Source organism: Nomia melanderi, chromosome 12 (assembly GCF_051020985.1).
Source record: "Nomia melanderi isolate GNS246 chromosome 12, iyNomMela1, whole genome shotgun sequence".
NCBI lineage: Eukaryota > Metazoa > Arthropoda > Insecta > Hymenoptera > Halictidae > Nomia > Nomia melanderi.
In genome coordinates, this window is record NC_135010.1 from 8,408,839 (window position 1) to 8,428,878 (window position 20,040).

A 20,040-nucleotide genomic window follows, 5' to 3' on the forward strand; every position below is an offset into this window, starting at 1 on the left:
GAAGCTTCGGTTAGGTCGAATGACAGCAACAATTTTTGGCATGCCTGTTTCTTTTATATTATGTAATTTTAAGGATAATGACGCAACAGTCTCGTTGCATCGGTCAGTAGTAGGTATATCTGGTAGGATTTACATTCAGTGAAATAGAGTTCTATTGTATGAAAATTTATACGAGAAGATAAATGTCTCTTCTAGTTTATTTGTCGTTACGACAATTCATATTGTTACTGTTGGTATATTTGCAGTATTTTTATTGCTATGCTACATGTTGTATTAATTATGTTTATTCCTTATCTTTATAAACAGCTAAAATAGAGACCATCAGATGCGACGGAAGAAACCGCAGAGTTATCGACCGAGCTGTTTCCGAGACAAGACTGAGGGAACTGTTGAACCAAGCCTCGATAGAGGACCGTAGCGTACAGGAAGCTTGGATCGCTGAAGAATTTTGAATATTGTACTATTATTAATTATATTAATTCTTTAAGCATTATTTCGAGATTTGTATTAATCGAGGATTTTGTTATTCTATCAATTACTTAAGAAATAAAATAAATACAAATTTAATGGTATACATCCTACACAATAATAAACAGTATCGAGATATTTCTCAGATTGCAATAAATGTATTCTTACTCAATGACAAATCGCATGACTCTATAGATTCACCGAAATTGGGCTAGACAAATTCCACGTACGCCACGCAATTGGCCCAAATATTTTCACGAGTCAGACTGCTCCCACCAAGATCACTAAACCACTAATGCGATAAATACGATCGCGACTGGTATGCTATAGAATTTCAATCAGCTGAATCACATGAGATTCACGCGCTTAAGGAAATAACTCAAGAAATCAATGCATTTCGTTCCAAGAAGAAAAATATAAACGAAACATTCATTTCTCCTGTTAACGACTTCGTTTCCCACTAAACCTAGAAAACTGAATCTCAGACAGTCACGAATGCCATGAATAAATAAAACCATCAGGTCGGACGTTGCAGATAAACGACTTCCATAATTCTAATTTCCTCGGATAAATCACCGCGGATCACAGTCGGAAAATGGCGGCCAAGGAGGCGAACGAAAAAGATTCATTTCCCTTTGTCTTCACCTTCGCGAGCCATGCCAGCCCCATTATTCCCGCAAGCCCCGGTTGTTCGAGTGAAAATAACCCGCGAATTACTCATCGTTCCCATAAAATACGCGATGATGCCGGTCGCGTCGCGGCGCAGACGAATAAATTTCCCGGAACCATGGGAACCGCTTCTGCCGGCCACGTTTGCCACGTGGTTCCGTGGAAAAATGCGAGCCACCGCCGTCGGGTACGCGTACCGACACGAAACACGCGGCCGTCGCTGTTCACCTATTCCGACGGGCCGACGAAGCGATCCGTTCGCGACGGCGACGTCCGCGTCGGGGCGTCAGCGCGCGGCCAAGCCGGCTCGGCGCCAAAATCAGCTCGCCAGTCGCGCTTTCCGGTCGGTGTTTTATAAATACTGCAGACACTCGAAGAGTGCAGCGAACACGGGAGCCGCTGTAAAATCACAAATCCCGGCGGACACAGTTACGGCTCGTTGAACGATCCCAGCGAACGATCTCTCCTCGGGTGCCCCGATTCGGGGTGTTTCCTGTTTCGGGTATCCCGCGGCTCCTGCTAAAAGTGCGCCCCCCGTGAACGGCCTGCTGACATTTCCAATGGATTAATTGCGGCGCGAGCGAATTCTTAGAACAAAGTGCCAGAGAGGAGTGTTCCGCGCCGTGTTAGTGCTCGAAAGTTGGAGAAGCCCCTTTGTGAATCGCGGTTATTATCCGAGAGTAGTGATTAATTTGTGACCCCGTTTCTGTGGATAGTGGACTAACATGTGAGATCGTGCGCGGAAATTGTTCGAGAAAAGTTGGGAATCGTTTTTCTAGATTGGGTGTTGACTAGATGTTTCTTGGTAAGGATCGATTCGATAATTATTTTGAATACGTCTGCGTCCGAAAACGGATATTAGCTAGGCGTGAGTACGGTGAACATTTCGTTTAAATTGTTTAATTATAAATAGACGTTCTACGTTTCTTTCTTGAATTTAGCACAACGCCTGGTTGTCAAATTCGAGTAAATCGTGGAGAAATCTAAAATAAACGTGTCCCACATGTCTGGCAATTTATATTTAAAGCGACGGTTTCCATTATCCGAAGATTCTATTATTCAGATTACAGGCGCGCCCGAGTTACGTTTTAATCCTGCTTCCCTTTGTTATAACGAAATTGAGTTGAACCTCGGAGAAAGGGAACCGATATAGTTACCGTAATTTGGCGAATGAAGCGGTCCGTGTGTGCCGGCCGAGATTTGCGGCGTTTCGTTGTCCAACTTGCGCAACAATTATCGCGATTCGAAAATACGCGGCTTAACCTGTGTAGAGATGAAACAACCGTCCACGCTCGAATTACACGGGAAAACGACTTTATTCGGCGGAATAATATACAACCAGGAATTATGTCCCGGAATCTGTAACGCTATTTTCGTCCGCGACACGTGCACTCCGGAATAACAACCGTCGTTCTTAAAAGCCGTGGTACCTACCACCGTAGCCTAGATCCGCTGTAGCGGAAAATCAAACTCGTCAATTAAAAGTCCATTAACCTACCGATCGATAATATCTAGCCATCTCTCGGCAAATCCTGTTAAAAGCGATCCTTTGTCCCTTCGAAGTGTCCACTTAAAAGCGAACCGAACGACTTCAAAGTTCAAACCGAATTCGCGGACAGCCATTTCGTTCCCTTTCAGCTTTTATTAACATCCTTTTATTCGACGAAAAATCCGCACGTTCCATTTAGTCCCAAAGAAACGCGTTTCTCAAATTTCTTCTATTTTTCTTTCCCCTCCTTTACGCTTTTCTTTCATCTCTCTTCTTCTCTGCGATCCCATTTTTCACCCGACGCCGACTCGTATCGAGATGCTTTTCCCATCTCGACTCTGCACCCGCATGAATGTTTCATGCGGCCTGGCATGTTTCGTCGCGGAACCGCGTTCCCCATCGGAAGTAGCCGAACATCAAACGTCGGGACCGATTCTTTTCACGAGCCGGCGACGAGATATCGCAGAGCCACGGCGTATCTTGCCTACACCTGGCCGGAGTAGCTGTTCCACGCTGCCACCCCCGTAGGTGCCACCCCATTTTCTTCGAGAGCGGCGTCATTTGCCAAACGTTTTTTTCCGCCATTCGTTCGCGGAACACGGCGACAGCGCGACTCGAGGTGCTTATAAGCTTTGCAGCTCCGCGAGAACGCGTCGTTACCTCCCCCAGACGCGGCACAAAGGACGCATTATCCGAAACTTACTCCGCGCTTTGCGGAAGCGTGCGCGCACGTGATCGCGGTTTAAGTGGCTTTTCGGCAAACTTTGCCCCCATCGCGGACGACTCGCGCCTTGGCAAGCGCTTTAATTCCCGGTTGGATCTTTGTTGTTAGGAAACGACGCCGCGGTGCCGCATTATGCCCGCGCCGAAATTCTGGTATTCGACAGCGACGGGTCGCGTGCTTTGGCACATCAGCGGTATTTGCTTTGCGAAACGGAATGTAAGGGTTGATATATTCTTTCGGGGAATTTTGTATCCGATAGCATCTCAATTCTTTGTACGATTATACTTTAGAATCTTTGTTTTAAGGAGTGTGGTTGCTGAGTGATATTTTCATTTCTTGGGAGTAGCATTTGTAATTTTGTAGAATTCCAGTTCTGAATGATTTGACAAGTCATCGTTACAATGTTGAAAGTTTTTAATCTTTAGATTTTTTATTGTAGTTTGCTAATAGATTATCTAAATAAAATTTCACGAATTTTTATAAAAATAATTCACCAGGTTGGTTTTTACTTCACAGTTAATTTTCAATGAAACTTGAATCGTCAGTAAAAGAAGAATCATTCGCTTCGCTCCAACTCCAGAAATATATTAAATAATACTGTTTTCATCAAATACTTCACAACGCAACAGTTTATTATAAAATAACTGTTATAAATTGTTACAAAGTTAATTAATAATATATTCTTTACACAGTTTCATGATTTCCGCGTTCCGAATGAAGCCTATGGAAAGATATTTATCGTTCGGTTCTATTAATGGAATTGCTGGATCAATGTAATGGAACCATTGACGCTCTTTCATTCTGTTCAGCGCAGAGTTCGTCGAAGCGTTCACCGCGAAATGACAGAATGTGAGCCTCGCGGTCCCAGCGTCAACCACACCGGATTGTTAAACGCCATCCCGACTTTTGGCTTCTATTCGAGCCCGTGGCACAGGATCGACGACCGGCCGTCAGAATGAGCTTAATGAAGAAAGCCATCGGCGGCTCCATTCACAGGATACGAGAGTTCGAGCTCGAGAAGGTAACTCAATTCCGAATCGTATCTTCGCCATACGACCGCCATTTTATCGCCCGATCGTTCATTTGCCCTCTCGTCTGCCTGCCCGTAACACAATTCTTTTGATTGGCCTGATCAAATGAATTCGATAAAAGTCAGCTGCCGCGCCAGGTTAGACGATTATTTTTTCATTCCGGGGATATTTCGCCTTTTTACTTTTAGAGTACCGTTCACGTTAAAGGTAAGAGTTTCTATCGATATTAATCAATTTAAATAATTTCTCCTCATTAACGTACAGATGGAGGAAGCAAAGAAAGTTCATTGGAAATTATAGAAAAATCAACTGCCCCGAGCATCTTGAGTAATTCATAAAAAAAACTTCCACAATTTTATTGTCTTTCAAAGTTAAAAATTTTACTGACCGCGGAACTTTCTCTATATTCGTTTATCTCGAATTATCTACAAAACAAGGTGGAATAATAACTTCAATAAATTCCCGTTGCTTTTAGCGTCGCTCCGCAACAGAGACTGTTTGTACAAAGCACGAATTCTATTTTATCTCGAAGTTAAGATTCCTCGTAACAAAAACATGAATTCTCGTGAACGTCCATAGTCTAGATACTTTAAGCGTCTAAAGAAACTTCAACGCGGACGAACAAAAGCAAGCTTCAACAAAGGGGATCCCTCGCGCAGCGTTTCGCACATGTGGTCGCCGTTTTTCCTCCGTCCAATGAATCACCGGGCTGAAAGGCGATCGAAATGAATCTCTGGAACGTTCGATCGATCGTCGAAAATTGTATCGTGTGGCCGTCTTTCTTCGGGTTATAGATCCTTAAATTGTTCGCCGACGGATAAATAACGGAGCGCGGTTAACTGACGAGCCGGGTTTCCAGCCTTCGGGTCGCCGAGATCCCGAAATAGTGATCGTACGTGGAACATTTACATCGGGGAACCGAGAGCGCGACGGGGCAATCCTCCTCCTCCCTGGCACTAAACCAACTTTCGCCCGATGCCCACTTTATGACAATGCCGCGATGCGATTGTAACCTTTAACACTTCAGCCGAGTTATATGAGGAGCCAGTTTGCGGCCGAGCAGCGTGTAATAAAGCAATCCTCTGGCCGGATTGTGTGTTCCCATTGTTCCAAAGGACAGGCGGTGTAAATCCTGTTCTCCTCGAGGGATTTCGAAAGCCTTCGGAAAATCGGGGACAACGTTGTCACCGCTAACCCTTTCACGCCAATTTTCTGACTTCGATTCGCGGCACTCTGCGTGCCTCCAGATGCAGCTGCGCTGGGACCTGGGTCTGAGGATTTGAATATGTCCAGGAGAGCTATTATTTAATGATGTATAGCTGGCTCCTAGGAGTCAAACTGTCTTTGGTTGCAGTAGCTTTGTGATTCTGGTAGTAGGACATGGGATACGTGTCCCTTTTCAAGCTGTATTTGTCTCCAGTAAAGTGGGCGTGTTTAAAATCATAAAATTGAACGATCTAGGTCTATTTTCATCTTGCCGTAGAGAAGAATATTGTTATATCTTGAAGATATTATTAACACAAGTCGTCATTATGTATTGATAACATTATTCCACAATACTGAAGTATTTCTCCAAAGTATTCTTAATATATCTACCTCCTGAGAAGAAATAATGAAAACCCAAAGTCCTCAAAGTTACTCTTCACAAATTCCATCTCATAACATCTCAAAGAATTCTCTTCGATGCCTAACGATCGAAACCCCTTCCACTAAACTGTCTTATATAATCCCAATAACTCCCGAAGCTAACAACACGTTCCCTTCAAACAACCATAAGCAAACTCTCGCATATTTGGCTGCACTTACCCGGCGAACTTAAAGTATCACACCGAACTTCCCACGAAATTCAATCGACTTCGCCTCCTCGACATAACACACAGACTCCCGAAGACAAAAACACTCGACGGCGAAACTGTACCGAAGTTCCCGGGAACTTCCGTCGATTGGCAGTCCCGTCGCGTCTCGGCGAGCCGCCGTTCACCCCCGTGGTCCCAGAAAACCGGGTTCCCGCAGGGGCGCATTTGTCCGTCGCGTTAAATTATGCATCGAATCAGCGAGATCGGTCTGGCGACACGCGCGCGGAAAAACGTCCGCCGACTCCGGCGTTTCCGAGAGCCACCCCCGTATAAATCATCGCCGGCCACTGGCAGCCGTTATCCGTCGATCTTTTCGTCGCGTCCGGATCGAGACGTGTCGGACAAGCCGAATCGCGATCGTGAGTGGAATTAAAAATAGGCGGTCGCGACGTACCACGAGGTGCACGTGTGTTTCGCCGTCGTCCCCGCCACCCCTTTCGAGCCGCGATCCAAATCGATTCCTCGGGGGAGGGGGGAGTTTGCAGCTGTTCCGCGGGGCTCAGCCGCGCGCTAGACCCGTCAGCGCGCGGCTGAACCGCAAAACTGTCTTCCCTGAACAGGTGAATTTGATCGACGAGTTTGATATACTGCAAATCGTCGGCGAGGGATGGTTCGGCAAGATCCTGCTGACCGAGCATCGCAGCACCCAGACCGAGATGGTGCTGAAGGCGCTGCCGAAGGCGTACACCGGGATCACGGACTTCTTCCGCGAGTTTCATTACGGGCTGCACCTGGCGGCGCACAGGAACATCATCACCACCTACGACGTGGCGTTCGAGACCGCAGGGTTCTACGTGTTCAGCCAGGAGTACGCTCCGCTCGGTGAGAACGGGATTTGTTTGTGGATGTGTTCAGTGGTTTGGGTTGTTTCAGCTTCGCCTTAACACGTTGCCTCGCCGGGTTGAACTTGTGGCGAAGATTGGAGATTCGGTTTGGTGAAGTTATGTGTAGAATATCGAAGTAGGAGGGTGAAATGGAATCTTTGTGGGCTGTAGTTTGTAACTGATTTGAGGTCGTTTTGTATCGAGTGATTAATGAATGTCAAAGGAATGAATTGTAGAAATATTTTGTACGTTTTAATAGACGTTAGAGAATGTATATTATGAAGTAAACAATAACGAAGTTAGGTATTCGTGAGTGAATTAACGTTTTCAGTCAGAGATCACCCTTATCTTACTGTTTATTTTATTTTAACCCTACGGATAAAATTTTGTTAAGGTATTAACCGTGAAATTAATTGTAAGATCTGTCTAATATATTTATTACAATAGTCCAGTCTTCATTCTACCAGTCTATAACAGGAAACAATAAATAAATGGTATTAAATAATCCATTCGTCTCACGCAGACAGACCTTTCACTTAACAAAAGTCGCTCAGACGCGTGGAATTCTTGTCCCCGTGCCTGACCAGATTAAAAAGCCCCGGCTACAGTGGAAGAACCCGAGAGTCATTAATATCACTCGCGATCGTCCATTTTTCAGGAGATCTAACGTCCAACGTGACAGAGACGGGTTTAGGCGAGCTGCACGCGAAGAGGGTAGCCAGACAGCTGGCCGCGGCGGTGCATCACATTCACAGCCGCGAATTGGTGCACCGTGACATCAAGCTCGACAACGTGCTCGTGTTCCGTAGCGACTTCTCGCGGATCAAGCTCTGCGATTTCGGCGAGACCAGGCGTGTGAACACCGTGGTGCGCCGACACAACGAGTGGCTGCCATACTCGCCGCCCGAGGTATTGCAGATCGACACTGACGAGACGTACAAGTAATTATACGATTGACCATTACCAGTAATTACCGCGGCTCTTAACAATATCCCGATTATATTTATAATCCAGCGAGTATCGTTGGGTTATAATTTGATACGTGATCTAGTAAACATCTGTCGGATCTCTAATAATATTTCTAAGGTGATATTTTCTAGTTATACAAGCATGTAATGATATTAGAACTAGCGTTGTTTAATAGATTGTAAGTTACGGTATAATCTGGCGATCTTTAGTAAATCGGAATCCAGCGATATGTTTTCTAGATTATAACGTATCGAATTTACCTTCGTTCCGGATAGTTTACGATGTTTCCACGAGAATCGAGGTTCATCTCGCGTCGTATGTTTTCTTTGTTTTATGCGCATTTATGGGATCGATTGGTTTTATTTCGAAAGGATGAATGGGTAACAGTGATTAAAGTTTATTTAAAGCTTTGAGAATCGTATTACAGGGCATAAAGGATATCCTGTAATATGTGAGACCACTTTAGGGGTGGATTTAATACTTAAGCGTCCGGCTCTCGAATTATGCAGTTCTGCAGTCCCTCATAAGACATTAACAGTCGCGCACTGCTTATGAGACGGTTAGTTCCTCCTGGTAGAATTTATGTTACATATACTTGCGCGGCTGTTCATAAATTTTGAGTGCCCTTCAGTTTTAAAACAGTTTCCTATCTGAGGAAAGTTCGCTGCGCATAAATTACGAAGCACGATCGCAATTTTCGTTTAAAATCGCGACTGAGCGGTTTCCTTTCACTTTGAAATGTTCGCTCCAGTAAAAAATAGAGGTCCCTTCAATTTTTGATCATTTACTTTGGATCAATAAAAATGGTAATCTCATTTTTTCTAAATCCAACCCTAAATCGAGTCTCGTACATGACGAAACAATAGTTTCATCTGATTCAAAGGTTTTATTATGAATAGATTGCGACTGTTTATGCAAATATAAACGTTCACAAATCAATTCAAGTTGATTCCATATTATATTATAAATAAATGAAACGAAAACCAGCTCAAAATACACAGAACCTTCTTACATTAAATTTTATGCTAAAATATTAAGCAACTTTATACAAAACTTCACAACTAAATCTCCGAAAATCAAACGAAAGGAATGCATAAAACACGCAGTCTAATTATAAGTATAAACCGCCGATGCAACCTTGAAGCCAAGAATGCCATAAGCCAATGAAAATTTCAAAAGACGGAGAGAGTTTCGTTTCGATGGTTTCGCATTTAAATGACTCTCTCAATGAAAAGGATTGACCAAGCCGGGCGGCCGCGCGAGTTATGAGAATGATTCGTGCCGGGGAACGTGAATGACATTAACACGGACGACTTCTACAGTGTATTACGTTTCACGATTTCAGAGCGCTCACATCGCACGACGTCTGGCAATTCGGCATTGTCCTATTTGTCTGTCTGACCGGATGCCTGCCGTGGCAGAAGGCGGCGTTGGACGACCCGCGGTACACCAGATATCAAAACTGGCACAACGCGACGCTGAACATAGCCAAGAAACCGAAATTATTTCAGCTGATCAGCTCGCGGGCGCAGAGGTCAGTTTCGTCGAATGTGTGACACGAACCAGGCGCCAGCGTTCACGAAACTTTAATGACTCCTATCTTATCTCGAAGCCGAGCCGCCGGAAATATTGATTAGTCAGTTAATACGAGTGATTTTTCACCGTTCAATCAACGCGAATATCGGTGGGATCCAGGATATTCTAAGTAATCTTAAAATTTGATTAAAACACGTACTTCATGGGTGAAAATTCGCTATCCTTGATCTTCGAAATTGGTCTATTAAAATTTTAGTACTAACGCGTCTCATTGAATCGATTTTGTTTATTGGAACCATTCAGTTCATAGTTAGAAATGAGCGTAAATATACGTAACAGATATTTACGAATTACAACGGCGGAATAAAAATGAAGCACGGCTCGATGATGGCCGGATCGAAATTCTGTCGGTGCGATTATGATGCAAAAATCTCATTAATCTTCGCCACGGTTTTTATTGCACTGTTTTGCGCGCCTGTTCGCATGTGTTATAAACGCATAAAATCCACGGTCCACTTACGAGAACGCTCGAACGTGGCCATTAAAAGTTTCGAGAACAGCTGAATGATACCAAGTACTTCATAAGCTCGTGAAATGAACCGTTTGGCTCGCCGTGTTGCGATCGAGCCGAACCGAACGGGTTACGGGCACGAAATTGATCGATACCCGCGCGGGCGCGTATTGAATTTGTCGATGTTAATAAAAAGGGGGATTGATGCCCCTCGTCAAAATAATCAGACGGGCAAATTATCTGGGAGGACGTAAACCGGAATCCGTGGAGATGCTTTTAGCCTCGGTTTATTTTCGAAATAACCGCGATGACGGTCGCGGATGCAGCGGCACGCGTTGAATAGTTTATTGTCCCAGAAGAAGACCGTATCGCTGGGCGCGTTCGGGGCCTGTTCGTCCACGGAAACTCGTAATAAAAGGGAAGAAAGTTATTTCTGTAAATTTGTTAGCCGCCATTCGTCTTTAGAATAATACCTACAGCTTCCTTTAAAGAAACATCATCGCCACGAACAATCAACCTCGGTACAACCGTTACGACCTAAAAATACTGAAATTTCCATGCTTAATTTATACAAACATACGTTTCTCCGAAAAAAAGGAGTTCCGTAAAATACGACTACAATATAACCAAACGTAAGCCCTTCAAATTAGCTTTAAATGCATATGCAATCCCATGCCCATTTTCCATAATGAATTTCAATATTCGTTAACTTTTTACGAACGCCCATAACCCTTGAAAAAAAAAGAACGTACATCGACATAACGAGCACTTCATCAACATTCCCCAGGATGTTCAAGCGCCTGCTGGACCCGAAAGCTGAGAAGAGGCCCGCGAGCGTGTTGGAGGTGAACAAATACGTGGAGGACCGCTGGCTGGCGAAGCTGGGCGCCGAGAAGGCGATGAACGGTAACGATCCGCCGAAATTAAAATACCCATACTTCCCTTCCGAAGTATTAACTCCGTTGGCCCCCGGTTTGCACAGGTGGTGTTGACGAGAGAGACGAGCTGTGCCCTTCGATGTACAGCTTCCATAGTTCCCTCGAGGAGAAGAATCAACTTTTGCACACGCTAACCACGTACGGCGTGGAGACAACGGTAGACAGATCGAAGAAGAAGGATCGGATCAGAGAATGGATCCAAGCTAGCGCGATAGTCGAGGAATACGAGGAGGATGATTCCGATTTGAACGAGGACATCAGAATCTACGAGGAAGAAGACGAAGAGCCTAGTTCGATGAAAGGCAGGCATTTTCCGGAGACCCGGGTGAAAACGGGCGACACCAAAAGGCAGAAGGTGAAAGCCAGCGCGTCGACATCAGCGGCGAGGAAGAGGCAGCTTATCAAGCCAACCGAGAGGAAGATTCCGTTCGCGCCGCAAGTGGCCGAGGAACGCGAGACCATCGCCCGTTTCGCTAGCTTCCCGAATGGCGACCCCAGTCTGGCGATCCTCAAGAACGGGACTAACGGCACCGCCTCGGTGTCCTCGGCTCTGCCCCAGAGGATAAATTCCAATGCGACAGAAGAGTCATCCATGCCCGTGAACGGCGCGAACAGCGATAAATCACGTTCGAACGGCGCCAATAATTCTCGAGACGATCCCCTGGTGGCCACGACCAGCGGAGTCTTCGGCTCCAACGTGGACATGGAAAATAGCGACGCGCAGGATTCCAGGATTCGCAACGGCGCGCAGGTCGACCGGAGTTACCCTAGGAGCCCGCAGATCCCCAGCAGGAAGCATCGGCCGCAGGCCGCGTTTTCGGCGCCTGGAACGCCGCTGCTGAACGGCAGCCGCACGGATTCTTCAAAGAGGAGCCAGTCGCAGACGGACAAGCCGACTTTGCCGTTGGCCCGCGAAACCGAGAGGTCACCGGCGCCGGCGACTGACGGCCAATCGTCGCGGGCCGAGAGGTCGAATCGATCCGCGGTCCAATCAATGTCTCGAGTAGAAAATCAATCCGCAGCGGCGGCGGCGGCTCGAGTGGAGAATCAATTGAGTAACGCTCCGCCGGTAGCCAGAAACGAGAAATCCGCGGCCGGGACGGTGCCCGCGGCGAATCCGCTGACGATGTCGGTCGCCTCTCATCTCGTCATGCAGAGCTTCAACGCGTTGCAGGGGATGAATCCGGTGCCGGCCGGCGACTCCGCTAATCCGAAGACCGGTTCGACCACGAATCTGCCCACGACGACGGCCAAGAACAGCCCGACCTCCACGCCGGCGAGGATCTTGACCCCGAAGAACAGCCCCACTAACACCCCCGCGAGGACCTCGACTCCGCCTAGGCACAGGAACAATCAGCGGGCCGAAGAACCGGTCGCCTATGGCAAGGACCCTTACGAGCATTATGGTATCGGCCTCGGCGTCGTAATGAGGGCCGAGAACGCGAGGCGAGGCTCGCTCGAGAGCGCCAGCCGATCCGTCAGCAATTGATCGACGGATTTCCCTTTCATTCACTTTTTCAACACGGCTGATGCTCCGACCCGCGCAGTCGAACTTAGGGGATACGAGTTTTTCGGGATGATTCTAGTGGGACTTTTAAGGAGGAAGACGAAAGGATGGTCGTAGAGGATAGAGGTTGCGGGGATTGTAGAGTTTCGAGGATTCGAATTTTCGAGGATGATTCTACTGGGATTTTGAAGGGGGAAGAAGGAAGGAAGGCTGCAGGGGAAAGAGGCTGTAGAGATTGTAGAGTTTGGAGGATTCGAGTTGTTGGGGACGATTTCGTGGGATTTTGATGGAAGACCTTCAAGATGTGAAGATGGCGATTGCGATGTACGTGGATCCTGGATCGAAGATGATATTGAGGGGGATACTTCAAAGAACAGAGTTCAGTGGCGAAGTTTTCGTCAATGGAGACCGAGCGAGGCGAGACCATGTCTTAATCCAGGGCAAACATGTAAATACTATCTTCCGATCGAAACAGATTCGCAAAGAGACGGTTAGACGAAGAGTCAAGAAGACGAATAGTACAAACGATATCCTGTAGTAGTATTACGATTCCTGAATGATTCTAAGAATTTTCATTGAAAGTTACGACAGGCATTACCTATGCCTGGACAAGGATATTGCCAATAAAAAGAGAAAAGAAGAATTTATTTGCTCCGTGCGATGGTAAGGAGCAACAAGTTCACATGAGAATATGTGTTAAAGACCGCTCGGACGCCGGAGGAAATATATTCCCCGTTCGAAAAGAATGGGATCGTAAATAGAACGCGTCGCCGACGCGTTGTTTAAATAAATCGGCCGACGGCCGCGTTGAACGCACACTTCCGTTTAATGAATCAGCGTGAAAAATACATGAGAAGAAGACAAATGTCGCAGACTGCGGGGAGCGGTGACAGTTTGCCTACGTCAATCTCGGGAATGCGTCGTTACCGATGTTACGTAACCCGGGCTCGGACCGATCTATATAAAAATCGGAATGGATCCGTACAGCGTGCGCGCCACGGGAAACCACGGACGAACGTTGTCCGAGCCGTTCGACTTTGCATTACACGTTATGACACAACTGCACCGCTTAGGAACTTCCGTTTTGTTGGACGCGAGCCACAACCGCTGTAGCGATTCTTTTATTCCTTCGCGACGGTTCTCGCATTGTATACGCGGTACATGGATCGCGCTGATCTATGTGGCATGCGAGTTGTTCGCTTGTTTATCGCCGATGGATCGTCGGAGAAGAAAAGAAGGTAATTATGCCTGAGTAATTGTGTTTACTTAGCTGGAAGATATCGATCTCTGAAAAACCCGTTTCTATAACGAATTCGTCAAATGAAGAAACATTCTGTACGACAAACGGAATGATCATATTAGAGTATAAATAACAATTCGAAGCTCGAAACTGTTATAATTTTCTTTAAACAGAGGACGCACGATTTTTATAATGAAACTTGCATTTTTCTGCTCGAATGCCCATTTCTCGTGTAACCTTACGCCATTTTCAAAAATTCGTTTCGTACAGATCTTCGCCGTTATCGGACATTTTTTAATAGTCCCTAGAAATTAATTATAATGAGATATCTCATCGGCGAATGGTGATAAAAATCAGTTAATAAAATGTAAATTTCTACACGAGAATTCCTAAACGTAACCTCTCATCGATCGTTCCTTTACATACGTGATCTCTTAAATGGATCTCACGCGCACGTGTCGCGTGCTATATAAAATCGGCACGGACGTTTGATTTCTATTTGAATAAGTGTGGTTTATTTCAGGAGCAATTTGCATATACGAAATCGTCGATCGGCCAACGGCAAACTGAACGGGAACCGTCACCGCTCGGGCCGTTATTAAAACGGCGTTTCGTCCCAGTGACGTCACCGCGTCGAAAGCTTCTCCGATCGATGGGGATCAAAAGCAATTCCTAGGACGATTTAATTAACTGATTGCGATATTCGATTTCGGCCGTCCCTAGGACGGTATTAGCGTAATTGAAATGTAAATATTACATTACCCACCCGTGAGAGGTTCCCGATCCTCGTGAGCTTGTCCAAGGTGTGGCCGGCGGAATGTGACTGTGAATTAAATGGATTGTGATACTAGAAGGACCCGTAGAATGATTTTCCAGCCAGTTTCTAATTCACGATCCTCCCCGCGTCAGCGTGGACGAGGTGAACGACCGTTTGTCGTTCAACGTAACGCTTAATATGTATATATGATGCCGAAGAGACCGACGATTATCTGTATTCCGTGAATAAACGACGATTGAATGTGTTATGACCGACCGGAGACGATCCCGAGCCGAATTATCTTTCAGAAAATGTGCGCTTCGAACCTGTACACGCGGCTCGGATCGAAACGCAGCGTTGTTCCTGCAAACATGTGTATACGAGTTACTTGTTCATCGGTGAAACGGGAAATCCGGGAAATTCTCGTCAATTGAATTTGTAATATCGACACTCGAATGAATATCATTTATGTCCCCTGGATTTCGAATCTGTTACCCACTTATCATGAAACACTCTGTATAAACAGATACTCATGCTTTACGTACCGAGTAATACTAATGGAAGCACGACTCGAGATGGAGTTTCTTATCTAAAGTAAAGTAAAGAAGTTTTACAATGTAGGAAGTATGCTCGCGACTACGGTAATCGAGAACAGAGAGATTGCCTCGTTAAGGGGATATCGGTAATGGCCTTGTTAAGGTCGATTCTGTTGTCGAATGATTTTCTTTTTTATGATTCCCATGTGTTAGGAAGGCAAACCGAATGATTAGGATCTTAGATTTCTTTGGAGATTTTCTTGCTTATAACTAGTTACGTTGAATCGGTTGACACGGATTCTGTTGACACGCTGTAAGAGACAGTTACTAAATTCAGAAATGCACTGGATAATGAAACAGTGTTTCAAAATTTGTTTTAGACACACGGATACGGATAATATAAAATGAAAATTATTGTTTAAAATTAAATTTAATTAAAAATGAATATTTGGTACTGTAAAGTACCTTCGGGACATCTTTCTACTTTTAATCCCACAGATCATGTTTCGAGAAAGGAACACAACAGATTTCACTAACAAAAATATCAATAATAAGTTATATAGTAATAATTAAAGGGAAAAAGGAATTAGAACAAACTAACAATATTATAAAATTAAGATTTTAAAATATTAAGACCACTGTACTCTAGACACAGTAATTAATGCACAATTCAAATATTACACGAATATTTCATATCCCCCCACATCAACCCCAAAAATCAATGCCTCAGAAAAAAGATCTCCCTACTCCAAAGATCTTTCTAAAACAAAGAACTCACACCCTAATCTCAATTCACCAAAAATCCTCCATCGTCTCAATCCTAAAGCAGCCTTCTAAATTTAACTCTTCGCTGACACTACAATTTTCCATAAACGTGACCGACAATATGAAATCTTTTAAACCAGGTTCTTCATCGTTGCGAATTCTGTAAAAACTAAACAAATCCTAACCTACTTATTACACTTCCCAAGCTAACCTACAGCCAACACTTTAACGAAATCTTCATAAAAATCAAAAGTCACGTTAACACTAAAACTACCGAGCAACTAGAATGACCTATTGGCGATCTTTTTATAAAAACTAGAACACTACATTTCTTCCGATTCGAAGTGTCTCCTAGTCTTGTATCTATGCAAACACACAAATTCGACATTAAAACTACATCATTTATCTATCTATAGAGCATCCCTATAAAAATTCTAACAATAGTCTATCTTTGATTTCCTCAGACATTCCTCATAGTATTCGATTGAAACTACTCATTGTCAAGATCATTTCGAATACTCAATGCTCTCAAGATATCAATAATCACGAAACAAACAAATCGAAACCGGTCATTTTAACTGATTCGGTAGTTCTACTGTTAACACTAATCTCACCAACCGATCAAATGACGAGATTTAAAATTTTCCGTCTTCTTTTGTTCATTTAATTCTATATCAATTCCTATATTGTCCGATTGGTCTCTCAATTTTCATCCTTCCGTTCGTTTCTATCTCCACTAAGAAAAATGTATTAGTTATGTTTTATTAAATATATTAGTATCGCTAGTTACGGTAGGACAAGTGCCGGTATGATTAACGTTAATTGAAAATCTTCCGTAAAATCACCTTCACGATTTAAACACTTGCGAACCCATTCTGAAGTGAATCAATTCGAACCGCTCGGTAGTATCAGCGTTAAGATCGTGGAAAAAAACGAGATTTTCGACAGTCCTTTAATGGTCCATATTTCCGGCGGAGGGTTAATTGTTACGCGGCGATAAGCATTCCTCTTTCCTCGCGACTCGGTCCTGTATCTCGTTGCCGCGTAATTAATTACGAATAAAACGCGGGGGTCGGAGGTGGATACGAGACGATGCACACGCGGGCCGAGGTTGGAAATGCTCGATATTCCCGACACGCGGTGCCCGGCCGCAGCTCTCTACCCAGGGCCGTCGCGGTTCCGCGCGTCGTCGACGTCGTGGTCGTCGACGACGTAGTCGTCGGAGGCGACGCAGCCAGCCAACGGAGGAGGGTCACGGGGGTACGTGTCTGGCGATATGGAAATAATTACCGGGCGGGGCGAGGCACGAATTAATTAAGAGATACGTAAGTAGCGTATATTGCGCACGAGATGCAATTACGTCGTCTTTGAATCTGTTGGCGCAGCCAACGCCCGCCCCGCCCGCCTGATACGCGTAACGAGCCGGGAACCGGTCAGGCGGACCTTTGACATCGTTCCACACTGGTCCAGAATTCGGGAATAATTGGCCAATTAATTTCTACGCCCGTATTTAGACACGGTATCGACAGGGCTGTGTCTGCGGTTGGTTGGAGTTATATTAGGAGAATATAATTAACTTGATTCTTCTTTGAGATGAAATGTTGTCACTTAGGGAAAGGTACGTTGATTAAAATGCATATTTGGTTGAGATTATTTTAGAACGTGGAATATTAACCGTTTGCATTCGGGAGTTTTTTTGTTAGGAATATTCAACATTCTCTGATGAGATCCAGACGATGTTCTTTGAGATTAATTTGTGAGAAAATATACATATATTGAGAAGGAACGTTATTTTGTTTGAGTATTTGATGTATTGATGTATTATGAAAAGCTTAATTATTATATATAAGAGTTTATAATTTTGCTGTATCAAATCAAGTGGTGACTGAGAGTCACCTCTCGAGTGTAAAGGGTTTAATAGGAATTCATCGGTGGAAGGGTTGGTGTAGGGGAATATTTGTTATTTCTTTCGAGATGGTATTGGATACTGAATTTTTGTTTAATTTGAATTAATTGTGGAATATTGTTGAGTAATTTCTAAGACTTCTTTCTATTTGGTTTATTTATATTTCTTTATATACAAATTGGGTTTACGAATTGACTGGAGTTGCAGAATTAATAGTGAATAATAGAAAATTTAGTTTATGAGATGACTGTTTTTGAATTAAGAAAATTGCATCTATAGTGTTTTTGTCTGATCATAAAATTCACGTATTTTCACTCTTTTTTGTAGACATATAAAAAAGAAAACCGAGGAAGTTTCAATAGCAGTCAATGTCGGCTTTACAGAGTGGTTCAAGAGAATTTAGATGATTGATGGATGCGAGCATTAGGCGGATGAAGTTTCAAGGCTGCTGAAAGTTTAGGACGTCGAAAGTGATATAAAACTTGTTGCCCGATTCAATATCATAAATTCCTATGAAGTAATATCGAACTTCATATTGTATATTCAAGGTTCGCTGCCGACATCGAAATAACATATTCGATACTCCCATAAAACAGTCCGCGCAGCTCATCACTATAACTTTCCTCCCTCAAAAACAAAATATCCTTACAAAATGAAGTAACATCGCCTCAACAACCTAATCGCTAAGTTTCCCATAATCGAAAATAATTACCTCCCTCGGAACGTCCTCCAACAACCATGATTCCTCGCACGCTTGAATTATAACAGATGATGGTTTGATTGATTTCAACCCCCGAGCAACCGGCACTTATCGCGTTACAAAAACAATCAAACGAAATCTGCCTTTTCCTGACCATCCAACGGTAACCCGTCCGCCATCCTCGTTCGGCCGACACCAAAAACAACCAACGAAAACGCCCATCCTCCTCCCTGACAAGGCAGCAACACATCAATTTCCGAAGCATCAATTTCCGCGCGTTTCCCTCAAAATTCAATAACGCGCCGCGGCGCAATTTCCACACCCACTTCCTGCAACGGAATAACAACGTTCCGTTAGGCAAAAAAGGTCCACGTAATAATCATCAATCTGCGGTCGAGATGGTAGATAGAAACGCAGAGACCCCGAAGTAAATCAAAGAGTCTCGGTGGTCGCGTATTGTTAACCGTGCTGACCCTCCCCGCGGGTTCCTCCTCCGCCTCCGCCGACTCCTTCGCGCTGCAATCAGCCGCTCCCATTCAGAGAGGCAACACGTGCATCGCGCGCGGCGGTTAGCGCTGTCCCGGGATGCACGCCGGGCCCGCTTTAATTCGACCGCGTCGCGTTTACCATTCATACGACCGTAGTAATTACACGGAACGTCAAGGCCGGAGGCTGCGCGCGCGTTAAAGACCAAGATCCCGCGGACGGCGATACCGGGAATCGGTGAATTAACATTGAGCCAGGGGGAGCTTGATCCGGGCCGCGTTTAAGGCTAGTCCAGACTGCGAGACTTTGTACGCTGTTTACATTATACGTGTTCTCTGCGGGCGGTCGAACGACCATGCCAGACGGTGTGTTAAGGTTCATTGAAATATTGATTGCTGCACCTGTTTCGCGCTGGAATTAGAAGGAGGATCAAGAGGAGACAGGAAGAGGTTCTTTGTTAAGAATATTATTCTGGAGTATTAAATGTTATTCAGGAATTTATTGATTACATTAACACTAGAACTACCAGGTCAAAATACCAATTTCTAATTTCTTCTTCTACGATTGCTATAAAGGTACAGACACTTCTTTGAGAATTGATTTACGAATTTCTCGTGAAGAAGCTGATTCGGGAATACCTAAACTGAAATACAAACCAATTGAGATCTTAATAAATTCAGAGTTATAGCTGTTACAAAGAAATTTTAAAAAGACGGTTTAAGTGCTCGGTAGTTCTAGTGTTAAGATAGTTGAGTAGTTGTGAAAGCTATAAAATTGTTTATATAGTTAAAGGTATATTACTAATGAAATAAAAACTGAATGGTCAAGAGTTTTCGCAGTGGTTATTTTAATTTTCTTTTTTAATACTACAACTGCTGGACGGGTTCAATCGACTCACTTTAGAATTCTTATTCTGCAAGTATTATGAAGGCGTTTTCGTGAGATTTTTCATTAAATTTGTGTAATTACTTAGATACGAGAGTAAGAGATCCTTCGAATCTCAAGAAACGTATTGTTTTAAGCTTGATAAAACATTAGAAACAAGTCACTCTCATTGCTCGGTAGTGTCAACCATCTTTCGTCTCATAAATCCAACGAAATTTCTCGATGTGTCAATAAGAAAATTAA

The 20,040-nt window shown here is 44.3% G+C and overlaps 2 protein-coding genes across 3 annotated transcripts in view; one reads left to right on the forward strand and one right to left on the reverse strand.

The window, feature by feature from the left end:
* The window catches only part of Snrk (SNF related kinase), a 37,022-nt gene extending 30,695 nt beyond the window's left edge, over positions 1–6,327 (reverse strand). The window contains exon 1 of the mRNA XM_031975179.2: positions 6,188–6,327. The gene's annotated coding sequence lies outside the window, so the exon portion shown is untranslated. The remainder of the gene's footprint in view (positions 1–6,187) is intronic.
* LOC116426353 (uncharacterized) lies at positions 1,384–19,744 on the forward strand. Of its 2 annotated transcripts, none has more exons than XM_031975185.2 (8): positions 1,384–1,942; positions 4,160–4,371; positions 6,798–7,059; positions 7,720–8,002; positions 9,376–9,564; positions 10,865–10,983; positions 11,060–13,760; positions 14,286–19,744. In XM_031975185.2, the coding sequence occupies exons 2-7, from the start codon at positions 4,306–4,308 to the stop codon at positions 12,502–12,504; spliced, it is 2,364 nt and encodes a 787-aa protein (XP_031831045.1). In that variant the 5' UTR covers positions 1,384–1,942; positions 4,160–4,305; the 3' UTR covers positions 12,505–13,760; positions 14,286–19,744. The 2 variants fall into 2 exon arrangements, with proteins under 2 accessions (XP_031831045.1, XP_031831044.1); XM_031975184.2 differs by having other exon boundaries at positions 4,165–4,371.
* The last annotated feature ends 296 nt before the right edge of the window (positions 19,745–20,040 follow it).

What these genes read in the sequence shown, in the direction of transcription:
- LOC116426353 (XM_031975185.2), top strand. Translation starts at nt 4,306, where the DNA reads ATGAGCTTAATGAAGAAAGCCATCGGCGGCTCCATTCACAGGATACGA. An exon ending in GAGAGTTCGAGCTCGAGAAG is followed by an intron (nt 4,372 to 6,797) that starts GTAACTCAATTC and finishes TTCCCTGAACAG; the next exon opens with GTGAATTTGATCGACGAGTT. An exon ending in CCAGGAGTACGCTCCGCTCG is followed by an intron (nt 7,060 to 7,719) that starts GTGAGAACGGGA and finishes TCCATTTTTCAG; the next exon opens with GAGATCTAACGTCCAACGTG.